The sequence below is a fragment of the Pinus tabuliformis genome, chromosome 4_1, assembly GCF_031772625.1.
Source record: "Pinus tabuliformis cultivar Carrire ecotype Pingquan chromosome 4_1, CPIR1, whole genome shotgun sequence".
In the NCBI taxonomy this organism is placed as follows: Eukaryota; Viridiplantae; Streptophyta; class Pinopsida; order Pinales; family Pinaceae; genus Pinus; species Pinus tabuliformis.
Genome location: NC_142303.1, coordinates 602782206 through 602801743, shown reverse-complemented (window position 1 = coordinate 602801743; position 19538 = coordinate 602782206). Strand labels below are relative to the sequence as shown.

At 37.9% G+C, this 19538-nt stretch overlaps 1 protein-coding gene across 1 annotated transcript in view; it reads right to left on the bottom strand.

Annotated features, from left to right (window-relative positions):
• LOC149177445 (cadmium/zinc-transporting ATPase HMA2-like) overlaps positions 1-16970 on the bottom strand; it is a 30114-nt gene extending 13144 nt beyond the window's left edge. The window contains exons 1-3 of the mRNA XM_089421754.1: positions 16642-16970; positions 16240-16427; positions 4407-4432 (exon numbers count right to left, since the gene is read on the bottom strand). Coding sequence (XP_089277880.1) covers positions 4407-4432; positions 16240-16427; positions 16642-16970 — 543 coding nt within the window. The remainder of the gene's footprint in view (positions 1-4406; positions 4433-16239; positions 16428-16641) is intronic.
• Positions 16971-19538: the final 2568 nt, after the last annotated feature.

Below are 19538 nucleotides of genomic sequence, written 5' to 3'. Positions count from 1 at the left end.
TTGTTTCCTGACTTTGGAAGCCTTGTAATGAAATCCATAGAAACCTCCGTTCAGATTAAGGCCGGGATGGGAAATTTATCTTGGACTGTCAACTTATTGAGGGCCCTGAAGTCTGGAAACATACGCCATTCCCCATATTTCTTGAGCACCATGACCACCGGCGAGGAATAAGGACTAATGCTGGGATGAATGACGCCAGCTTCCAAGAGTTCCTTGATTATTTTTTCAATTTCCTTCTTTTGGGCGAACAGATATCTATATGGGTGCACATTTGGTGGTTGGGCCCCTGGAACCAAAGTAATGCTATGATCATGTTCCCCTCTTGAGGGTGGAAGCTCATGAGGCCTGTCAAAGTCTGGAAGATGGTTGTTTAAGCTCTGTTGCATCTCAGGATGAATATGAAGAGAATTGGGTTCGAAGGCCTGGATGGCATTGAGTTGAGCTATAACTCCCTGGTGGTCCCTTTTTAACAATTTTTCCATCCGATGTGAGCTGATGATAGAAGGAGCTCCAGCCTGGAGTCCATGGAGGGTATGTGTGTGGTTGTTTTGCTTAAAGCTCATATATAACTCCTGGAAATCCATTGTGATTGGACCAAGTGTGCGCAGCCATTCAACACCAAGGACAATGTCGCACCCTCCCATGTGTATGGCGAACATGTGGGTCTTTAACTGATAATCCCCCATTTGAAGTTTGACATTTTCATAGCGGCCTTCACATTTCATTGTCCCCCCATCAACAATTTGGACCTGGAAGTTAGAAACTGCTTGGAAAAAACAATGCACTGCTTCCGCGACTCTTTGATGGATAAAATTATGTGTACTTCCACTATCAATCAAGACTACTACTGGGCGATGCTTGATAAAACCGCTGATTTTGAGAGTTTGAGTGAAGAAATCCCTGCCAAAGCATGCAACGAGATAACTGGTTCTTCCAGTACATTGTCCTACTGGTTGTCCTCATCTTCCACCTCTGGTTCCTCAAGTGGTGGAGCTTCCTCTGATGAACTGTGATTAGTAGCATCAATTTGAAAGAATTTTGGCTCCTTGCATTTGTGCCTGGCGGAGTATTTCTCATCACAATAGTAACATAATCCTTGCTTTCTTCTTTCCGCCATTTCTACTGGTGACACCTTTTGAACTTGGAGTGTTTGGGTAGTGCTTTGAGCCTGTGGGGGGCGACCCTTGGCGATGAAATTTGGGTGATTGGACTGGGCCGCTAATGAACATTCTACTTCATGAGCTATCCTACAAGCCTGTAGCCATGAGCTAGGGTGGTGCAGTCGGACGTGGGCTTGTATGGCTTCTTTGAGACCACTGACAAAACATTCCATGTAGAACTCATCGTGTAGACCTCCAGTGCAGAAAGTTAAGGCTTCAAAGGCGGCAATATATTCGTTCACTGTTCTTGTCTGTCGGAGATTAGTGAGATGACCCACAAAATCAGATTCATGGTCAAAGTGATCCATAAGAACTTTTTTGAATTTCTCCCAAGTCAAGGGCCTTCCATAGCAATGTTGATGCCATTGCCACCATTTCCATCTTTCATTGTCCAAGTACATGATACCCACACTAAGCTGATTCGCATCATCCAGGAGGTAATTCGGTGTGAAATATTGCTCCATTTGTGCTATCCATGTGGCCGGGTGAGAGCCATCAAATTTATACATGTCCAGCTTGGGTGGTCGTGGATGGGATTGTTGGTGGGTGCCAAAGAGGTGAAGAGACTGGCTAGACTCGCCCTCAATGTTTTCATTGCCAATATATGCCTCCGCGCGTGCCTCCACCTTGCCCTTAGAGAGTGTTGCATTTAAGTTCTGCAGCTGCAACACGACCTCGTTCAATGTTGATTCAAGTTTGTCGATCCTCTCATTCGCCATAGCTTGAGCTCTAGTTTGTACCATGCACCGATCCAATGTACTTGAAATTTGGGACCGCCCAAATTTTTTGGCACTAACAATTGAATGGTACCACCTTGCTCAGCTCGTCGTCCTGATTCTGATGGGCTAAGTCACCAATAAGCGCCCCGGGGGGTCTCAGACTTTATTTTTTTTTTAATACTCCGAATAGAGTTTTACTCCTTGCTTAGGAATACTGCAGTAGCTGAATCCCAGAAATGTCAATGCTGCCAAAAGTCCTGCGAAAATCACGCCTAGGTATAGGAACCCACACAACTACTTAGATCTGGATGGCGGATCTGATGGATCTGAGAGATCTGAATGGCTGATCTGAGAGATCGGAACAATGGAACTGAGTGCTGCTGTAGATTTGATGGATCTGAGAGATCTGAATGGCTGATCTAAGAGATCTGAACGGCGGAACTGATTACCGTTGTGGATTTGATGGATTTGATAGATTTGAATGGTTGATCTGATATATCTGAACGACGGAACTGATTGCTGCTGCGGTGACAAAACCCAACTTGCGAGATATGATCTGGCAAAGATTATGCGTGATCTAGAGATAGATCAGGGAACTATGGTCTCCAGGAGTGTCAGGTGCTATAGATCGTAATATACATAAGGGTCTGACAGTAGTACTCGACCCAATTTTTCAGGGCACTAACCAAGGAGGATCAACCGTACCCTTAGTCGTATAACCCGACTACCCTATTGTATGCGTGAGTAATCTCTCCGAGTGTTGTTCTCGGTGTACTGTAGCAGCAAGACAGTCGACGGTTTATCTATGGTGAGGTTTCAAGGGAGCTAGGGGGCTTCCGATATACCTAGAGGGTACTTGGAAGACAGTCTGTGCGCGGTTCTATCTAATGTGCTACTACTCGAAGGGGTACCCACAGGGGTTACCAAGGAGTCCAACAAGTGTGACCACCTCTTGTATTTCCTGCGTGCATGCCTCCCCAAATCCGTAGGTTTATGCGCTCAACGACAGATCCCGTGGTTTAAAGACGCCGTAACATGTCTCTAGCCAAAAAATTTTTGTGCTAAAAATTGGAGATCCCACCGGCCCTGGAAAGAGCTCTAATACCACTTGTTATGCCCTTAACCTTCAAGACGATACCAGAATACCAAATATGCAAAGAAATATACCCTGAACATAGAACAATGAGAAATAACAACAAGTATTTTATTATTCAGAAATCAATGTTCACTTGCCTCTTCGAGGGGGCAACCTCCAATAGAGTTGAGCTCAATTACAAAAGTAAGACATGATGCTCCTCGAGGGGAGTCTCTATCCTTTATATAGGATTCATACATGCAATACCATGGTTCTTATTAATACCATCTATCTAATACCATGGCCCATTTGCAACAAATTGTGGTCCCTTCATTAAATGTGGGTTAACCACTTACAATTATTAATATGGGCTTTATTGACTCTATAGCTATGACTCAATCCTATTACATAAATAAGGGGGTTAGGGTTGGACCCTAACAGGGATCAACCTAACTAGACAACCTTTTTGTTTCTCGATCTATTTATGAGTATCTTCATATGATAACTCTTAACACGCACACACACACATATGTTTTTATTATTATTCAACACTTGTATTTACGCTCACTATATGACGAGATATGTAGTAGTAAATATAAGTTATCATTTTTTAATGCTTTACAATGCCTTCTATGGACATATCCTTGTGATCTATTTATTTGAATACATGTTGGTCATGTATCAATGGAATGCAATTTTATATCTATGATAATAAAATTATGATCTTTTCCCAAGGAAAAAAATAAATAAAATATTTTTATATCAACTTGATATATATGTAAAGAGAGAAAAATAATTGAAAGTAAGAAATTTTAGTTATTTCCTACTTCCTAGTTTAAGAAAGGTGTAGCCTATTCAAATCTTCATATGTAGTTGATATGGCATTTAAAAAATATTAAGAATAAAATACATTTATTAATAACAAAATAAATTTTGATGTAGGTTATAAATAGAGAAAAAAATTATGTCATATTTGATAATTGAGAGTATGCAATAACTAATGTAGCCATACAAATTAAATGGTTGGTAAATGTCGATAGCATAAGCACAAAATTTTTTGATTGTTCATGCAATGTTTAACCTGGAAGTTTGATGATAAAGAAACCACATAGAAAACTTGAGATAGACCAGAGATCATAGAAAGACTATTGAAAATTAAACCATTGCTATGAGGTGGTGCTTTTTTGCCTTTCATTCTATAAGGGTGTCCTTTGAGCTAGGAAAATGAGGCTTTCTATTAGAGTTTGATGTAGAGGGATCTATGTCTATCAACCTCTTAGTTAGCAGTGTGATCTTCCTGTTGATTTTATCCACTTTCTCTAAAATATTTGCCATGCATATGATGATTTATTACAGAGTATCAACCCTGTCAGCAAGTACTCTTCCCATTAGAGTCTTTATGTGCTAATATAGATTGATTTACTACATGTGGGAAGAGGCTCTAGCTTTGATAGAGTTCCCAATGTCTGGGATCCAATCTCTGATTTCTTGGTCGATGCTGTTGACACCTAATCCGAAACGGATGGGTGAACTGGACAGCCATCTAGAAGATGAACTGATCCGTTTTATGTATGTATATAAATAATAGTTTGCTAATGAATAAAATCACCAGTTGTCTCTTGCGCTCATTAATATCTGGAGTTAACCTGGCCTGACATGGTATTAGAGCCAAGTTCCAAAATAGGTTGTAACTCCTGTCCTGAGCACTGTGCTGCTCTGTCCTGTGCCACTCTGTCCTGTCTGTCCTGCGCTGCTCTGTCTGCCTGGAACGTTAGTCTCTGCGCATCATCGATTGTCTGCGCCTCTGTCCTGCATCTCAATATGATTCTATGCGCTCTCTGACTGCCAGAGACTGCGCACTGTTCTTATGAACGTTTACCTGAACGCCTGCGTTATTATGAAGGTTTGACTGGCATTCCACTTCTTGATTTCGAATCTCTTATTGTTGATGGAATGGAGCCCTCTCCTGTAGACTTACATCCTCTTCTCTGCACCTTTTGATGCCATCACGCCCCTCGAAGAGATTATTGCAAGGTTTTTTTTATGTTGAATCAAACGCAGCAAGTCTATCACCTCTTGTCTCTTTGCCACAAGACGAAGTTGTAGGTCCCGTATGGTCTCAAGAACTCGTTTAAATATATGGATTTTCAATTCTTCTTTAGATGATCTGCGACCGAATTGTGCACGCCGAATCCGTGAAATTTCACTCAGCTTTCCCAACGCTCTGTGGATTGGTTAGGATTGCTTTTTTGTTTTCACCGTGGAACTGCTTTCTTGTTTTCACCGTGGAATTGCTTTCTTGTCTTCACCGTGGAATTGCGTGGAATTGCTTTCTTGTTTTCACCATGGAACTGTTTTCATCCACCTACTGCGCGTGCTTGTTGTGGCATGGGTCGTGAAGGCTCTTTAAGAATCATTCGAAATGGCATAAGTGTGGAGAAGCTACTTAGTACACCTCCCATATACCAGGGTGTGACCGGTACTTGGACTATGCGCATGAAGCACCAAGATTCTTATCATTCCTTTCTTGTAATTTCCTTTGTTGAGGAGACCCGTGTTTTGTCGGTGGGTTTGAGCTTTGTTGATATAACAGATGCAGTTGGTTTTGATCCTAATGCTTCCACATTGGCATGTGGTATTGGTGTGAGGTTTGCATAAGAGTATTTTGCAGTCTTTGATGTGTGAGGAGCCGAATCCATCATCGCTGTCAGTTGGAGGATAAACTGCCATTTTTCGTTTTTGTTACCTTTAATCTTTTGTCCGCTGCATTATAGAGTTATGTATTGATAAACTGTATTGAAGATGCCGAGGTTTTGTATTACTGTATTGAAGATGCCGAGGTTTTGTATTGATAAATTGTATTGAAATCGATGCTGAGCCATAGAATTATGTATTGAGACTGGTAATGAAGACTGCGTTTTTATTGTAATGAAGACTGTGTTTTTATTGTAATGAAGACTGCGTTTTTATGACTGCGTTCTATTAATGAAGACTGCGTTTTTATGGTATTGAAGACTGCGCTCATTGATTCCTCTGAAGCCTGAAGCGTTGATACGTTTCTGGTGACTGCGCTCATTGATTCCTCTGAAGCCTGAAGCGTTGATACGTTTCTGGTGACTGCGCTTTTGGTATTGAAGACTGAAGACTGCTTGTGCTTGAATGACATGGTTAAGAATCTTCATGGTGTGAAGGATGGATGGTCTTGGATGGCTCGATTTTTAAGTGCACTCCCGCAGCTGCTTTAGATATATTTTTGAAGATAGCTGGTTTCCTTCTCTATCAAGCATATCCTAGACCTTTCACATTGGATGAAGTTTTTCGGTATTTATAGTTTTCCATTGTATTCAAAATACTGGCAAGCTTCAGTTATTGAAATTGTATTGTAAGCAGTTTTCAAAGGGGTTATATAAGCTGTTTTCAAAAGCAGTCAAAGTCATATCAGTCAGAACATTTGCACAGTTTGTTTTTTATGCTGTATTGAAGCACAAAAGTGTTATAATATTTCAATGAAATTCTGATGCCTTCTGTCACATATTAGAGGGATTTAAAAGGCTGTAAAGTGAGGATTTTTTTTGGCAGAAGTAATTTTTTATCAGCAAAATTATTTTTCTATCAGCAAAAATAATTTTTGTTACAGTATGCATTCAAGAGAAAGAGAAAGATATTTCAGAGGCAGGGGGGGCAGACACCCTCAAGAAGAAAAGGCAGACTTACATTGCATTCGCTGCAAACAAAATGGATCTCATGATGCTTCTACATGCAAGCTACCATGGGAAAAGATTGAGCAGAGAAGAAATCAACAGAAAGGTAAAACTGATGACACAAACAAAGGTAAAGCACCTGAATCCGCTCACTATATTGAGGCACAATGTAACATTAGAGTAAATGAAGATCTGTTTAATGCTTCACGTACTTCTTCAAAAAATGACTGGTTTCTTGATTCAGGAGCAACCTGTCATATGACTCATAGGAAAGATTTTTTTGAAGATTTCACTGATAATGTTGATGGAGCAATATACTTTGCAGATCAGTCAAAAATCAAGCCATCAGGGCTTGGCACAGTCAGGCTTAAACTGCCTGGTCTTCCAGACTTTCTTCTGGATCATGTTCTATATCTCCCATAGCTCAAGAGAAACTTGTTGTCCCTGGTTCACATCTGCCAGCAAGGTCACTCCATTCATATGTTTGATGGAAAGCTTGAGGTAAGAAAGGCATCTGACCATTCACTTGTCATGAGGGGTATAGAAGAAGAAAGACTTCTTAAACTGCAAGGAACCTCTGCTCATGCACAGCATTTTTCATATATTTCTCATCATGATGAAGGTACACTTCCATCAAGTTTATTATGGCATGCTAGATTTGGACATTTAAACTATGATAGTCTCCGCTTGTTGAAGAAAAATGGTGTTGCTGGTTTGCCTACAATTCCTAGAAAACATAAACAATGTGATGCTTGCATTCTAGGAAAGCATAGCAAACAGTCTTTTCATGATTCACATTCAAGAGCACATAGGAAGCTTGAACTTATTCATTCAAATTTATGTGGTCCAATGCCTGTTCCTTCTGCAAATGGAAATAAGTATATCATGACATTTATTGATGATTACACCAGAATGTGTTGGGTTTACTTATTGAAGAACAAATCTGATGCTTTTCAAACATTCAAGAATTTTCATAAATGGATTGAAAATGATGCACAATCTCATATTGGGTCTATTCGCACTGATAATGGAAAAGAATATACATCAAATGAATTTGAACACTATCTTCGCCAACATGGGATTAAACATCAAACAACTGTGCCTTATAATCCTCAACAGAATGGTGTAGCTGAAAGAATGAACAGAACAATTTTGAATATGGTACGATCCATGCTTTTCTTCAAAAATGTAAAGACAATGTTTTGGGCTGATGCTGTTCTATGTGCTGCATATATAAAGAATAGATGTCCATCTAGTGCTATAAGAAACAAGACTCCTTATGAATTATGGTATGGACATGTTCCTTCGGTAAAACATCTCAGGATATTTGGTTCCACCTGTTATGCTTTAATACCAAAGGTACATAGAAACAAACTTGGTGCTAGAAGTCGTAAGTGTATCTTCCTGGGGTATTCAAACACATCTAAAGCATACCGCCTTTATGATGAAGTAAATAAAAAGTTTGTTTTATCTAGAGATGTCATTTTTCTTGAATCATCCAAATCTGACAGTGTTGTTGAGCGGCAACTTGATCGCTTGGATAGATTCACAAAACCGAAATCATTTCAAGAGTTTGATAATTAGATTCCACATCTTGAAGGGGGGATTCCTATACTAGATCAACATGTGGAATCTTCTTCTGAAGAACAATCTCCCCTGCATGACACTCCAACAACGGATGATGCTTTAAGTGATGTAATTGATAGAATTGGGAGACTTAATCTTGATTCGGTCCCAACTCAATCAACAGAATAGCCTGGACCATCTCAGAAAGGTCCCCCAAAGTGGTTGACAAAGACACTTGAAAGTGTTCATCCTGATGAAATTGGAAAAACAGGAACCAGAAATACAAACCGACAAGATGGAGGTGATGTAGATAACTCTAATTCACCTGTTGATATGGATGTTACTTATGATTGTGAATTGAACTTGTCTACAGATTTTGAACCAACTTCCTTCAAAGAAGCTGCTTCTCATGATGAATGGAAAGAAGCGATGCAGAAGGAGTATGATGCCCTCATAAAGAATGGCACTTGGAAGCTGGTTGATCCTCCATTTGGAACCAAACCAATTGGCTGCAAGTGGGTCTACAAGAACAAGTACAAAGCTGATGGCTCACTTGACAAGCACAAAGCTAGGCTTGTGGCAAAAGGTTTTGCACAGAAGGAAGGGGTCGATTATGAGGAAACTTTTTCTCCCACAGCAAAATGGGCCACCATCCGGACACTCTTTGCACTAGCTACTCAGAACGGTTGGAAAGTCCATCAAATGGATGTAAAAACTGCATTCTTGAATGGAGATCTAAAAGAGAATGTTTTTATGTCCCAGCCTGAAGGATTTGCTGTGAAAGGACATGAACACAAAGTATGCAAACTTGTGAAGTCCTTGTATGGCCTCAAACAAGCACCACGAGCTTGGTATGAAAAACTAACTGAGCATCTTCTGAAACTCAACTTCAATCATTTTGATCTTGATGATGCAACTTTATTTGTCAAGAAAGTTGGCAAAACAGTTGTATATCTTGTGGTATATGTAGATGATCTTTTAATGACAGGGAACAATGAAAGCTTTATTGCATCCATAAAGAAAGAATTAGGAAAATTTTTTGAAATGACTGATTTGGGCTATGTTCATTACTATCTTGGCATTGAAGTAACCCAACATCCAAAGTCCATATTTCTTTCTCAAAAGAAATACATTGGAGATTTGTTATACAGATTTGGCATGACAGAGTGCAATCCCCTTTCTACTCCAATGGAACAAAACTTGAAGCTCACATCTACTGAAGGAAAGGAATTTGAGGATGCAACAAAGTATAGACAGCTTGTAGGAAGTCTCATCTACCTCACTACTACCAGACCAGACATTTCATTTGCTGTTGGAATCCTCTCCAGGTTTATGCAAAAGCCTTGTGAGGGAAATTGGTCTGCTGCAAAAAGAGTTCTAAGGTACCTGAAGGGAACTCAAGACCTTGGAATCAAGTATACACAGGTGGACGACTTCAACTTGATTGGATACTCTGATTCAGACTTCGATGGAGACAAAGAAACTGGGGTATCTACTTCAGGATATGCTATGAGTCTTGGATCAGGAGCTGTCTCCTGGAGATCACGCAAACAATCAGTACCAGCAGATTCCACAACAGAAGCAGAATATGTGGCAGCAGCTGAAGTAACGAAAGAAATTGTGTGGCTCAGGAAAATTCTTGAAGAATTGCAGGTAAAACAAATACAATCAACTCCACTCATGATTGATAACACCTCTGCAATAAAGTTGGCCAAGAACCCAAAGTTCCATGATCGTACTAAGCACATCAATACTAAATATCATCTGATCCGACATCATGTTGAGGCCAAAACAATCCATCTCCGTCATTGTTCCACAAACGAGAAAATTGCAGACATCTTCACCAAAGCGCTTGGAAGAGAAAAGCTTGAAAGATTCAGAACGATGCTTGGACTCACCAACATCCCTTCAGATTAAGGGGGGGAATGTTGACACCTAATCCGAAATGGATGGGTGAACTGGACAGTCATCTAGAAGATGAACTGATCCATTTTATGTATGTATATAAATAATAGTTTGCTAATGAATACAATCACCAGTTGTCTCTTGCGCTCATTAATATCTGGAGTTAACCTGGCCTGACAGATGCACGTGTCAAGAATGTACCTAAGGGATTTCCTTACTTGTTCTTCAACGTCAAATATTTCTCTTTGAACAGTCATAGGGATAATGTCCCTGTATCTTTCCATAGTTTCTCTTACAGTTGATTGTGCTTGAGTGCCACGAATGGAGGGAGCACTGAAGTCTAGAGAAGAGGGGGGGCTACAACGTGCTTACCTGCCTTTACAAGATGGCCTAGATAATTAATGCTTAGCCATATAGAGGGAATGGAAAACTAAAGACTTGATATAAGGGGAGAGTGACTTGCTAGAACATATGAAATAGGGGAAGAAAAAGTGGGAGAGAATAAAGGGAACTTACAAGCACAAAGCATGGAGGGGGGATGCTTAATGCAACAAGGGGCGGGACTAAAGAAAAAAAGGAGAAAGAAGGGCATAGCTAATGCAACTCAGATTCTGTAGCTTTCACAGTACCTATAAAATTGGATTGCTATTACAAAGCACACAACCGAGGCCATTTCGTTTTTTAGCTACTATTTTAATTAATTTAATGATTAAAACACACAACACTAATAAAGAGTAATTCAAGTCTGATCATGAGAACACAGAAAGGATTGAACTACTTCTTTTTTTATTCAAAATGTGATATTACATACAAGAATGCAAATCTGTGAATGGAGTTCTTAGAGTGCTTGAAATTCCTAGGTTGTTACATTGCAATGCCACACATTGCAATTGGGCATCTTCACTAACTTGTACAACAACCAGTCAAAATATTTGAAAATCGTGTAACAACCAAACCAACACCAACAACCCAAGAGCGAGGAGCCCGAACGAACCAATGGAAAACCAATAGCAAAAAGACCCTTTTTTTCCATGTTCATGCAATTTATCCTCACGCTACTGACCTATTCGTATTCTACTAAAACAAATCACTTCCCATGTCATCGACCTCTTTGACTTCCATAACTGAGTCAATTTGCAAGCCATGTGGTGTGAAGCACCCGAGTCAAGCACCCATGAGGAAGGCTGAGATGCAATAGCTACAAGTGCTAGAGCTGGATCCTTTCCTTTCCCTTTGTTCTCCTGTGCCTTGGAAGACTCTTCAGCTAGTGAACTCTTTTGACAAAATCATGCGATGTTCTTCTTATAAAGAAGATGAGTAAGATGATCAAGCTGCTTCTTCATGCACTTGTGTTCATCATGCTCGAGCTTGTTGCAATAGACACACTTGGCCTTCTTAGACTTTGGCTTTTCAGCTTTTGAATAAGAAGTATCATGAGCAGATTGACATTTCTGCTCCTTGCCCAATCCTCTCAGTATGTAGACAAACCAAATTTGTAACGCCTGTCTCATTCTCACAGTGTGACTAGTAGTGATTGTCTTATAGCAATGCAACTATAAAATTATTGATTTTTGGATTTCTCAACAACTCCATGCAACAGGAGATTCAACATGTGATCCTAAGAGTGTCAGTAACTCAAAATTAGTCGTTGCCTTAATAAAATGTAGCTACAAGAGTAGTAGCAACTACTAGTTGGGTGTATCAACAACTAATATGATAGGTGTATCAGCAACTTAAAACACATGGGAGTAATAACACTTATTATGAACTCAACATAAACTTGTTTTTGGTTAATGAGTATTGCCTGAGGCCAACGATGCTCCTGCATTAATAGGGTAGGGAGGGACGATCAAGAGGCTGACTAGAGGGACAAGGGAGGAGACAAGGGAGGAGATTAGAGAGGGAACAATGGAGGTGAGAAGCATGAGAGACAATGGAGGGAAACAAAAACAAACATAGACCTCCTAGAACAATTAATCCCAACAAGGGGAGGAAAAACCAAAATTCAATAAAAATTGCAAGCAAAAGGGAACCAAAAACAAGATAATTTAGGATGGAAACGAGATTCCAAAGAGGTAGAACTAATAGATCAAACTTGCAATTGTTAGTAGCACTGTTGGAGGTTGCTCAAGAAGGTGAGAGGAGTCTGAAGCAATTTTTATTCAAGATTAGGATCAGACTCCCTAGCCTGAATTATTCAATGGATTACTTTTGTTATATAAGAAATTTATTTATTTTTCCTCCTGGCATGGTTGGTTGCTTATATGCATGTGAAGGTACTCTCTCCTTACTAATTGATCTCCTTGCCACCTTTCAACACTATTTACTTGTTGCACTCCATGACCTCCCATAATGAGCAACCTCCTCTCCTCATTGTACAAAGTAATGTGCAATTGTAATTTTCCTAAATGTCGCATGAACCAACTGTGTCATAGCAATAGCCATTAACTTACCATATGCTCTTCTCCTTATGTGTTCGTGTTGTGTCCATGCAGACTGTTAGGTAGAAGGAAACATGCCTTTCCTTATATTCTTGTATGTTCTCATCTCGAGGCCAAGTTGGATGGCCCATTAGTGCACCTAATGTGGGGACTCATAGTATGCTTTTTACTTCTTAGGATGAAGGAAACATATATTTAAAATTAATTAATAATAAAAAAATTAACGTGAATAATGTTAAAAATAGCAACAAGAAATGCTAAAAATAGAAATGTTATAAATAACATTTCAGGTACCAGTGTTGGAAATAGCAATAAGGAATGATAAAATAGAAATTCTAAAAATATCATTGCTATAAATAGCATTTCGGGATATATTCCAATTTTAATTTGTCCTTGAATTAAAATTCGAATTTAGTCTCACTAGCTGTTTGAAAAATAATTAATTAATTCATCTTGAGTTAATTAGTTGGAGAAAATCAAACATGAAGTTTTTGTGAAGACATGCAACAGTTATCCCTTTGATTGAGGAAGTTATCCCTTAATTAAGGAGATAAGGATGAGTTGTATTTGAGTTGTAATTAGTTAGCTCAGTTAAATGAGTTAAGTCTAGTTAAATTAGTTCCAAATAGTTGGAAGAACTAATTGTGAGTTCAGTCAGTTAATGCATGCATGCATGTAACTAGTGTTCTCCAGATAACTGAATATTCTCTCATAAATAACTCATGCATGTCAATTCAGAGAAAGACCTAGTTGAGATTAAAGACAGGGACATAGTACTATCAGTTGGAGGAATTTTCCTATAAAGGAAACTCATCCATGCAGAGGGAATTAACTCCTTTAGGATTGTGCAGTTATTTCAGAGCTCAGTGTTGTGTGTGAGGTGAGAATTACACACAGGTGGCAGCTTGAGGACCCAGGAGAAACTGCGCAAGGAAATAGGAGGCTTAGAGGACTGAAGGAAGGCATATTTGTTGTCTATTCTGTCTATGAGCAACGATGAGGGATTATACTAAGAGCTGGATAGCTTGTGAGCTAAAGCTTTGTGTAATCCTGAGATATTTCCACTTGTATGATAATACAGATAGCGGGGTTTTTAGCTGAGGCTTTCCTTAGAGTATTCTTTTGTGTTTCATGTGTGATTGAGTCTTCTTCTCTGTTATATGTGTTCTATTCGATCTTGCTCAAAATCGATTAAGCTTCCACAAGTTTGATTATAGAAGTAGATTAAGTATTTTGCTTTAGTACATTGCATAATCAGTTTAATCTACAGTGAAATTTCTACAAATAGTAGTATGAGGGAGATATATATTTAAAAGCATGGTAATGACAAAAAAATTAATTTAATATATAAAGAGAGAAAGAGAAAAAAGTTGAATAAAATAATTCATTTTTTAGCTATGTATATTGTAAGAAAATTATAAATAATTCTTGTAAGAGCTAAGCCTTTAAATATGATCAAGTCCCCATTGTTAGTACTCTTTGTTATTGAGAAGTCTTGGGTTCAATTATATTTTTTTATAATTAAATTAAAATGTTAAAAACCCTATTCCAAAATAAACATGACCATAAATTATATATATTAGTGCAACTTTATAAATTAAATCATTGTTTAACACCAATAGACATCAAAACACTTATGCTCATAATACATATTGTTAAAAGGCATCAACACACTTATGCTCATCATACATATCTCAATACAAATTTTTAATGATAATGATTAATATTCATTATGATTAAGATGATTTGTCAAATTAAAAAAATAAAAATAAATCTTTAATATTTTATTTTATTAAGAAAAGCATTTCAAAATTACTATTTTTTTAAAATATTATGTTTTAATTTTTTTCTCTCTTTAATAATATTTATTTTATATTTTGGGAATTTTTTATTTTTATTTTTTGAAATTCTATAATATAATATTTTAAAAATAATTACAAACACTAAATTAAAAAATAAATATAATTTATATAAATATTAAATTAAAATATAATTTATATAAATATATTCAACGAACATATAATTTATATAAATATATTTATTCAACAAAGATATAATTTATGTAAATATCAAATCATATTTTAAAAATGTGATTGCCAATGTGATTTCACGAAAATAAGAATAAAAATAAAAGTGAGTTACATAAATTTATTATCATTTTATTGATGAGGGCTATGTCTGAAGTCTCCATGGCCACAACCGAACCTGCTACGCCCATAGCTCTGCCTATGTCTGCCGCGGCTAATGCTGGTGCATCGTTGATTCCATTGCCTATCATGGCTGCCTTGCCCAACTGCTTTAACTCTGGAATGAACTTGAATCTCCCCAACCTGAATTCCGACACAGTCAACAAATTAATCTATGAATCTACTCGTAGGGCACTTGTGATTTTACCTCTTCTTCAATGAGAGCATCTGAGGTGGCTGTACAACTGACATAACATATATTAAAAGACTGTTCAAACTTCAAGGACTTATAACAATTTCGAGGAAAGAAATCAGCTTGAGGGTTAGAGTGAGGTTGTTGTTACCAGGATAGCTCACAGGTATACTTTCTTTTTTTGTAAGTTTGGCGGAACTACATCTTCATCATGTTCAATATATCACCATGCTCTGGCGGGGAATTGAACCGATAACTTCACAACTCAAAGGTATACTCAAATAACAATTTATAAGGTTAGAAGCTAATATAACAATATTCATAGACATGTAGCCATTAAAATATATTTATCAAGGATTTAAATTTGAGTGAGGAAGATAATAGTCATTCTGCCCAACCATCACGGACCCCAATTGACAATCACAACATCCACATCTTATAGTGATGTTGGAATTAAGCTTGAAGCAACCTTATTGTTCAATTTAATGGTGACTTACAATACAATTACTTGCAAGATTTTTAACTAGTAGTTAAAACTATAAATAAGACACAATCACTTAATTTTAAGTGTATATATAATTTGTGAATTCATGCATACCTTTCATAATTTAGTAGTGAACATAGAAAGAAACATGAATCTAAAAGATCATCTATGTAATTCAAAAGCACTTGAAATATTAAGATTTTGATCCCCATAATTATTTAGTAGTGAACATAGAAAGAAACATGAACATAAAAGATCATCTATGTAATTCAAAAGCACTTGAAATATTAAGATTTTGATCCCCATAATTTTTTGGACTGCATTGCAAGTTAAAATATCTGAATCAAAACTGTAAAAGTAATATCTGAATCAAAACTGTAAAAGTAATTAGATATCTAGCTCAAAATTGAAAAAAATAATTATCATTCTTATCTCATGGATGCTATAGATTCTACTGTGACAAGAAATAATTTTATTTTATTTTATTTTTCCGTGATATTAAAGAAAAGCAAACATTGAAGAAGACTAAATTAGAGACAACCAAACAACAAAGTGGATGTGATAACTTGGTCAATACTTTGAGTCTATCAAGAGCTGCTACTGCTTCTGATCGACAATTATCAACCACACTAAAGGCCCCTACAAAATTTTCCCCTGTTCCAACATATCTGACTATTACTCCTCGGATGTCCTAGTTGTTTGGTACATATGTAATATTATACTCTCTCAATTTTAATTGAGAGAATTAGTCACAATAAAGAAGACTGGGTGGGGTGATATGATAGATGCAAGCTTACATTTGGTCTAACCAAGTCGATTTGATAACCGAGAATTTCCGATGTAAATTTTTTGATTGTCCACCACTCCACATATGCCTTCTCCCTCTAGGATGGTGAAATTATTTACCTCAACTGATGGCTCTAGGCCTTTCTGTCGGCAGTGTGAGACAATTTCAACTGATATGGGATGACTTGATCTACTCTCAAGGCTTGCTATCCTACAATTTTCATTCGATGTTTGAAAGCTGAGTAAGATTTCAATATTTGAATTCTGAGTAAGATTTATAGTGAATGACAAAAATATATATTTTACTATTAATTTTATCAATCTGCAAACAAAAGTGAATCTGTAACGACTTAACATGATAACCATTTCTGCACATTTATGAATTTGCAAACAAAAGTGAATCTGTAACAACTTACTGTAATAACCATTTATGCACATTTATGGTCTTAGACTCAACAAACATTACATCTACCACCCTGAATATTCCTTCCGTGAGTGTTATATTTTTATCAAACGCTATCACCTTAAGCTTCCCTAAGGCTTCCAAATGCCTCCCACCTTTGATAAGGAGCCCTACTCTAGTAGCATGGGCCAACCCACACGCGGTGGCCACTGGTGTTGAGATTACCAAGGCACATGGGAAAGCGGTTACCACAAGAAATAATGCTTTATAAGCCCACTTATGAAATCCAAGTAGAAGAAGCAAGGTGCTTCCAGTAGTGACAGTGACACTTCCAAGAGAGACGTGGTTCATAGAACATGGATTGCTGCATTGTGAGTGCAAGGAGTTGGGAAAGTGTTGCGAGCAATGATGATGATGATGGGATACTTCCTAGTCTTGGAAGTACCTTCCTCACTAAGAGGGATTGTTGAATTGTGTAGCTTGGGAGGTACTCTAAGCCTTGGGGTTCGGGGTTTGGAGGGAAAAGCACCACAAGGGTCACTTGTGGGATTGGAACCCAAGGTTGGGGTTTTGCACCCATCGTGATTTGGGTCAAAACCATGATGAATTTAAGCATGAGAAAATTTGAGGTGATAGAGCTTGGCATGCCAATTCCAACACTCCAAAGATCACTCAAATCAGAGCTCTAGAAACGAAGTTATGAATTTTTTAAGTTGTCACTAATATTTGTACATGAAAAGTCATGTAGGCTTGAGGAATTTGTCCAAGAGACATGACTTTTCATCAAATTCGTGGAGCCCTTTTTATGAGTATATATAGAGTTGGAGTGGAGGAATTATTTCCATAGAAAATCCTGTAGATTCACAAGCTCATGTAATGTACTAAAGCAAAAGACAAAATCTACTTCTACTTTCAACTAGCAGAAGCCAATAGATCAATGAAAAACAATACGAACAAGAAGAAAGTAAATCAATGGCACATACCACAAGATATATCTGGGGAAAGCCATTGCTCAAAACCCCGCTATTTGTATTGCATATATCATAAATATGAGTGAAGATACAAAGCTTGTTCTCACTAGAACAATTCCACACAAGTATGCTCAACTCTCTTAACTCACAAGCTAGCTCTTGGCCAACACTTAGCCAATTCTGCAGCTCTCCAAGCTCCTAATCTCTTGCATAATTCCTAAATTGAATAGCCTGTATTTAAAGGGAATTCATGCTTCCAAAACTGTGCAATTGAAACATAGGATTAATCTTTGATGCATGCATGATATTTACACTCTAGTAAATAAACCACTGATAATACATTGTCCCTGCACTCTAGTCTCAACTGGGTCTTTCTTTGAATTGACATACACGAGTTTCTCATAAGGGAATCTTCAGTTAACTAGAGTAGCTTTAGTGAGTGCACTAGTGCACCAACTAACTATTAGTCCTCTATTAGTTCCATAAACAATTTAGAACTAATTTAACTGAACTTAACTTTGTAAATTGAGTGATCTAATTTCCAACTCAATTTAAACTCATACCGGACCCCTCAAATTTAGGGAGAACATATACATGACTTCATAAAGACTTCTAACTTGAAATTCCTAAGCTAATTAAGTTAATTAAACTTAGTTAACTATTTACAAGTTGATATGAAAATAGAATTCCATTTTAATTCTCAGTTTAATTCAAGGAAAAATTAAACTGGAATTTCTTGTTGCCATTTCTCAACACTCCCTCTCAACAAGAAAGGGAAATCTTGTCTCCGTGAAACTCGAATTTACATCTTGAAAATTCCTTTTTCAAAATGTTAGCATCTTGTTCCTCCGTGGGAATTTACATTCTCTCGTGCATTAACCAACAATTTGTTAGCCTCTCTGGTGTGCTTTCTCCCTCCCTGGAAGACTCTGCCTGAGTGGATGTCTCCACTCCCAGATCCTCTGCATGTGGCTTCTCCACATCAATTTGAGGCTCCTCAATGTTAGGAGCTAAAAGCTCCTCATTCGCATGTACCTCAAGCTCCCTCTCAAAGGAAACACACATGGCATTCTCCTCATCGAATCTGACATCCTTGCGAACCATTGTCATCTTGCTGGTCAAAAAGTACACCCGATAGTTGTGAGATGTATCAGTGTACCCCACAAATATCCCCAACTCTAATATTGACTCAAGATTCTTCCGTGCATCTTTGGTCACATAGCAATATACTGATGATGCAAAAATCCTGAAGTGACCAACGTTTGGCCTCCTTTGGTGTCTTCATTTCAAGTATTCGATGTGGGCTACGGTTTTGAACATAGACCGCTGTGTTACATGCATCAGTCCACAAGTGTAGTGGTAGGCCCTAATCATGAAACATCATATATTTTTCCCCTACTATGCTTCTGTTCTTCCTCTTGGCCACCCCATTCTGTTGAGGGTTATGGGGTGTTGTCAAGTCCCGTTTAATCCCCTCCACTGCACAAAAGTTCTTAAGGTCGTTTGAGACATACTCACCACCGTTATCAATCTGTAGTGCTTTAACCTTCTTTCTCGACTCTTTCTCCACCAATGATTTAAACTCACAAAACTTTGTGAAAGTTTGATCCTTTTTCTGCATGAAAAATGTCTAGTATTTACAAGAATAGTCATCAACAAATATAACATAATACCTATGTTTGGTTGTAGATTCTATCGAGAATGGTCCATGCACATCTTAATGGAGTCGATCTAGAATAGCCTCTGCTCGACTGTCTCTATCGTGAAAGGAAGACAGTGTATCCCAAAGTACACCCCTTGCATGTATCAACTTGCTCAAGCGTACCATTGGGAAGACCGGTAGAGATCTGCTGCAATATATTCAAAGCCCCATGTTGCAAGTGGCCCAATCGTCTGTGCCATAACTCGCCAACGTCTCGGCTTTGCACCCTTTCTTCTTTTATGCTCA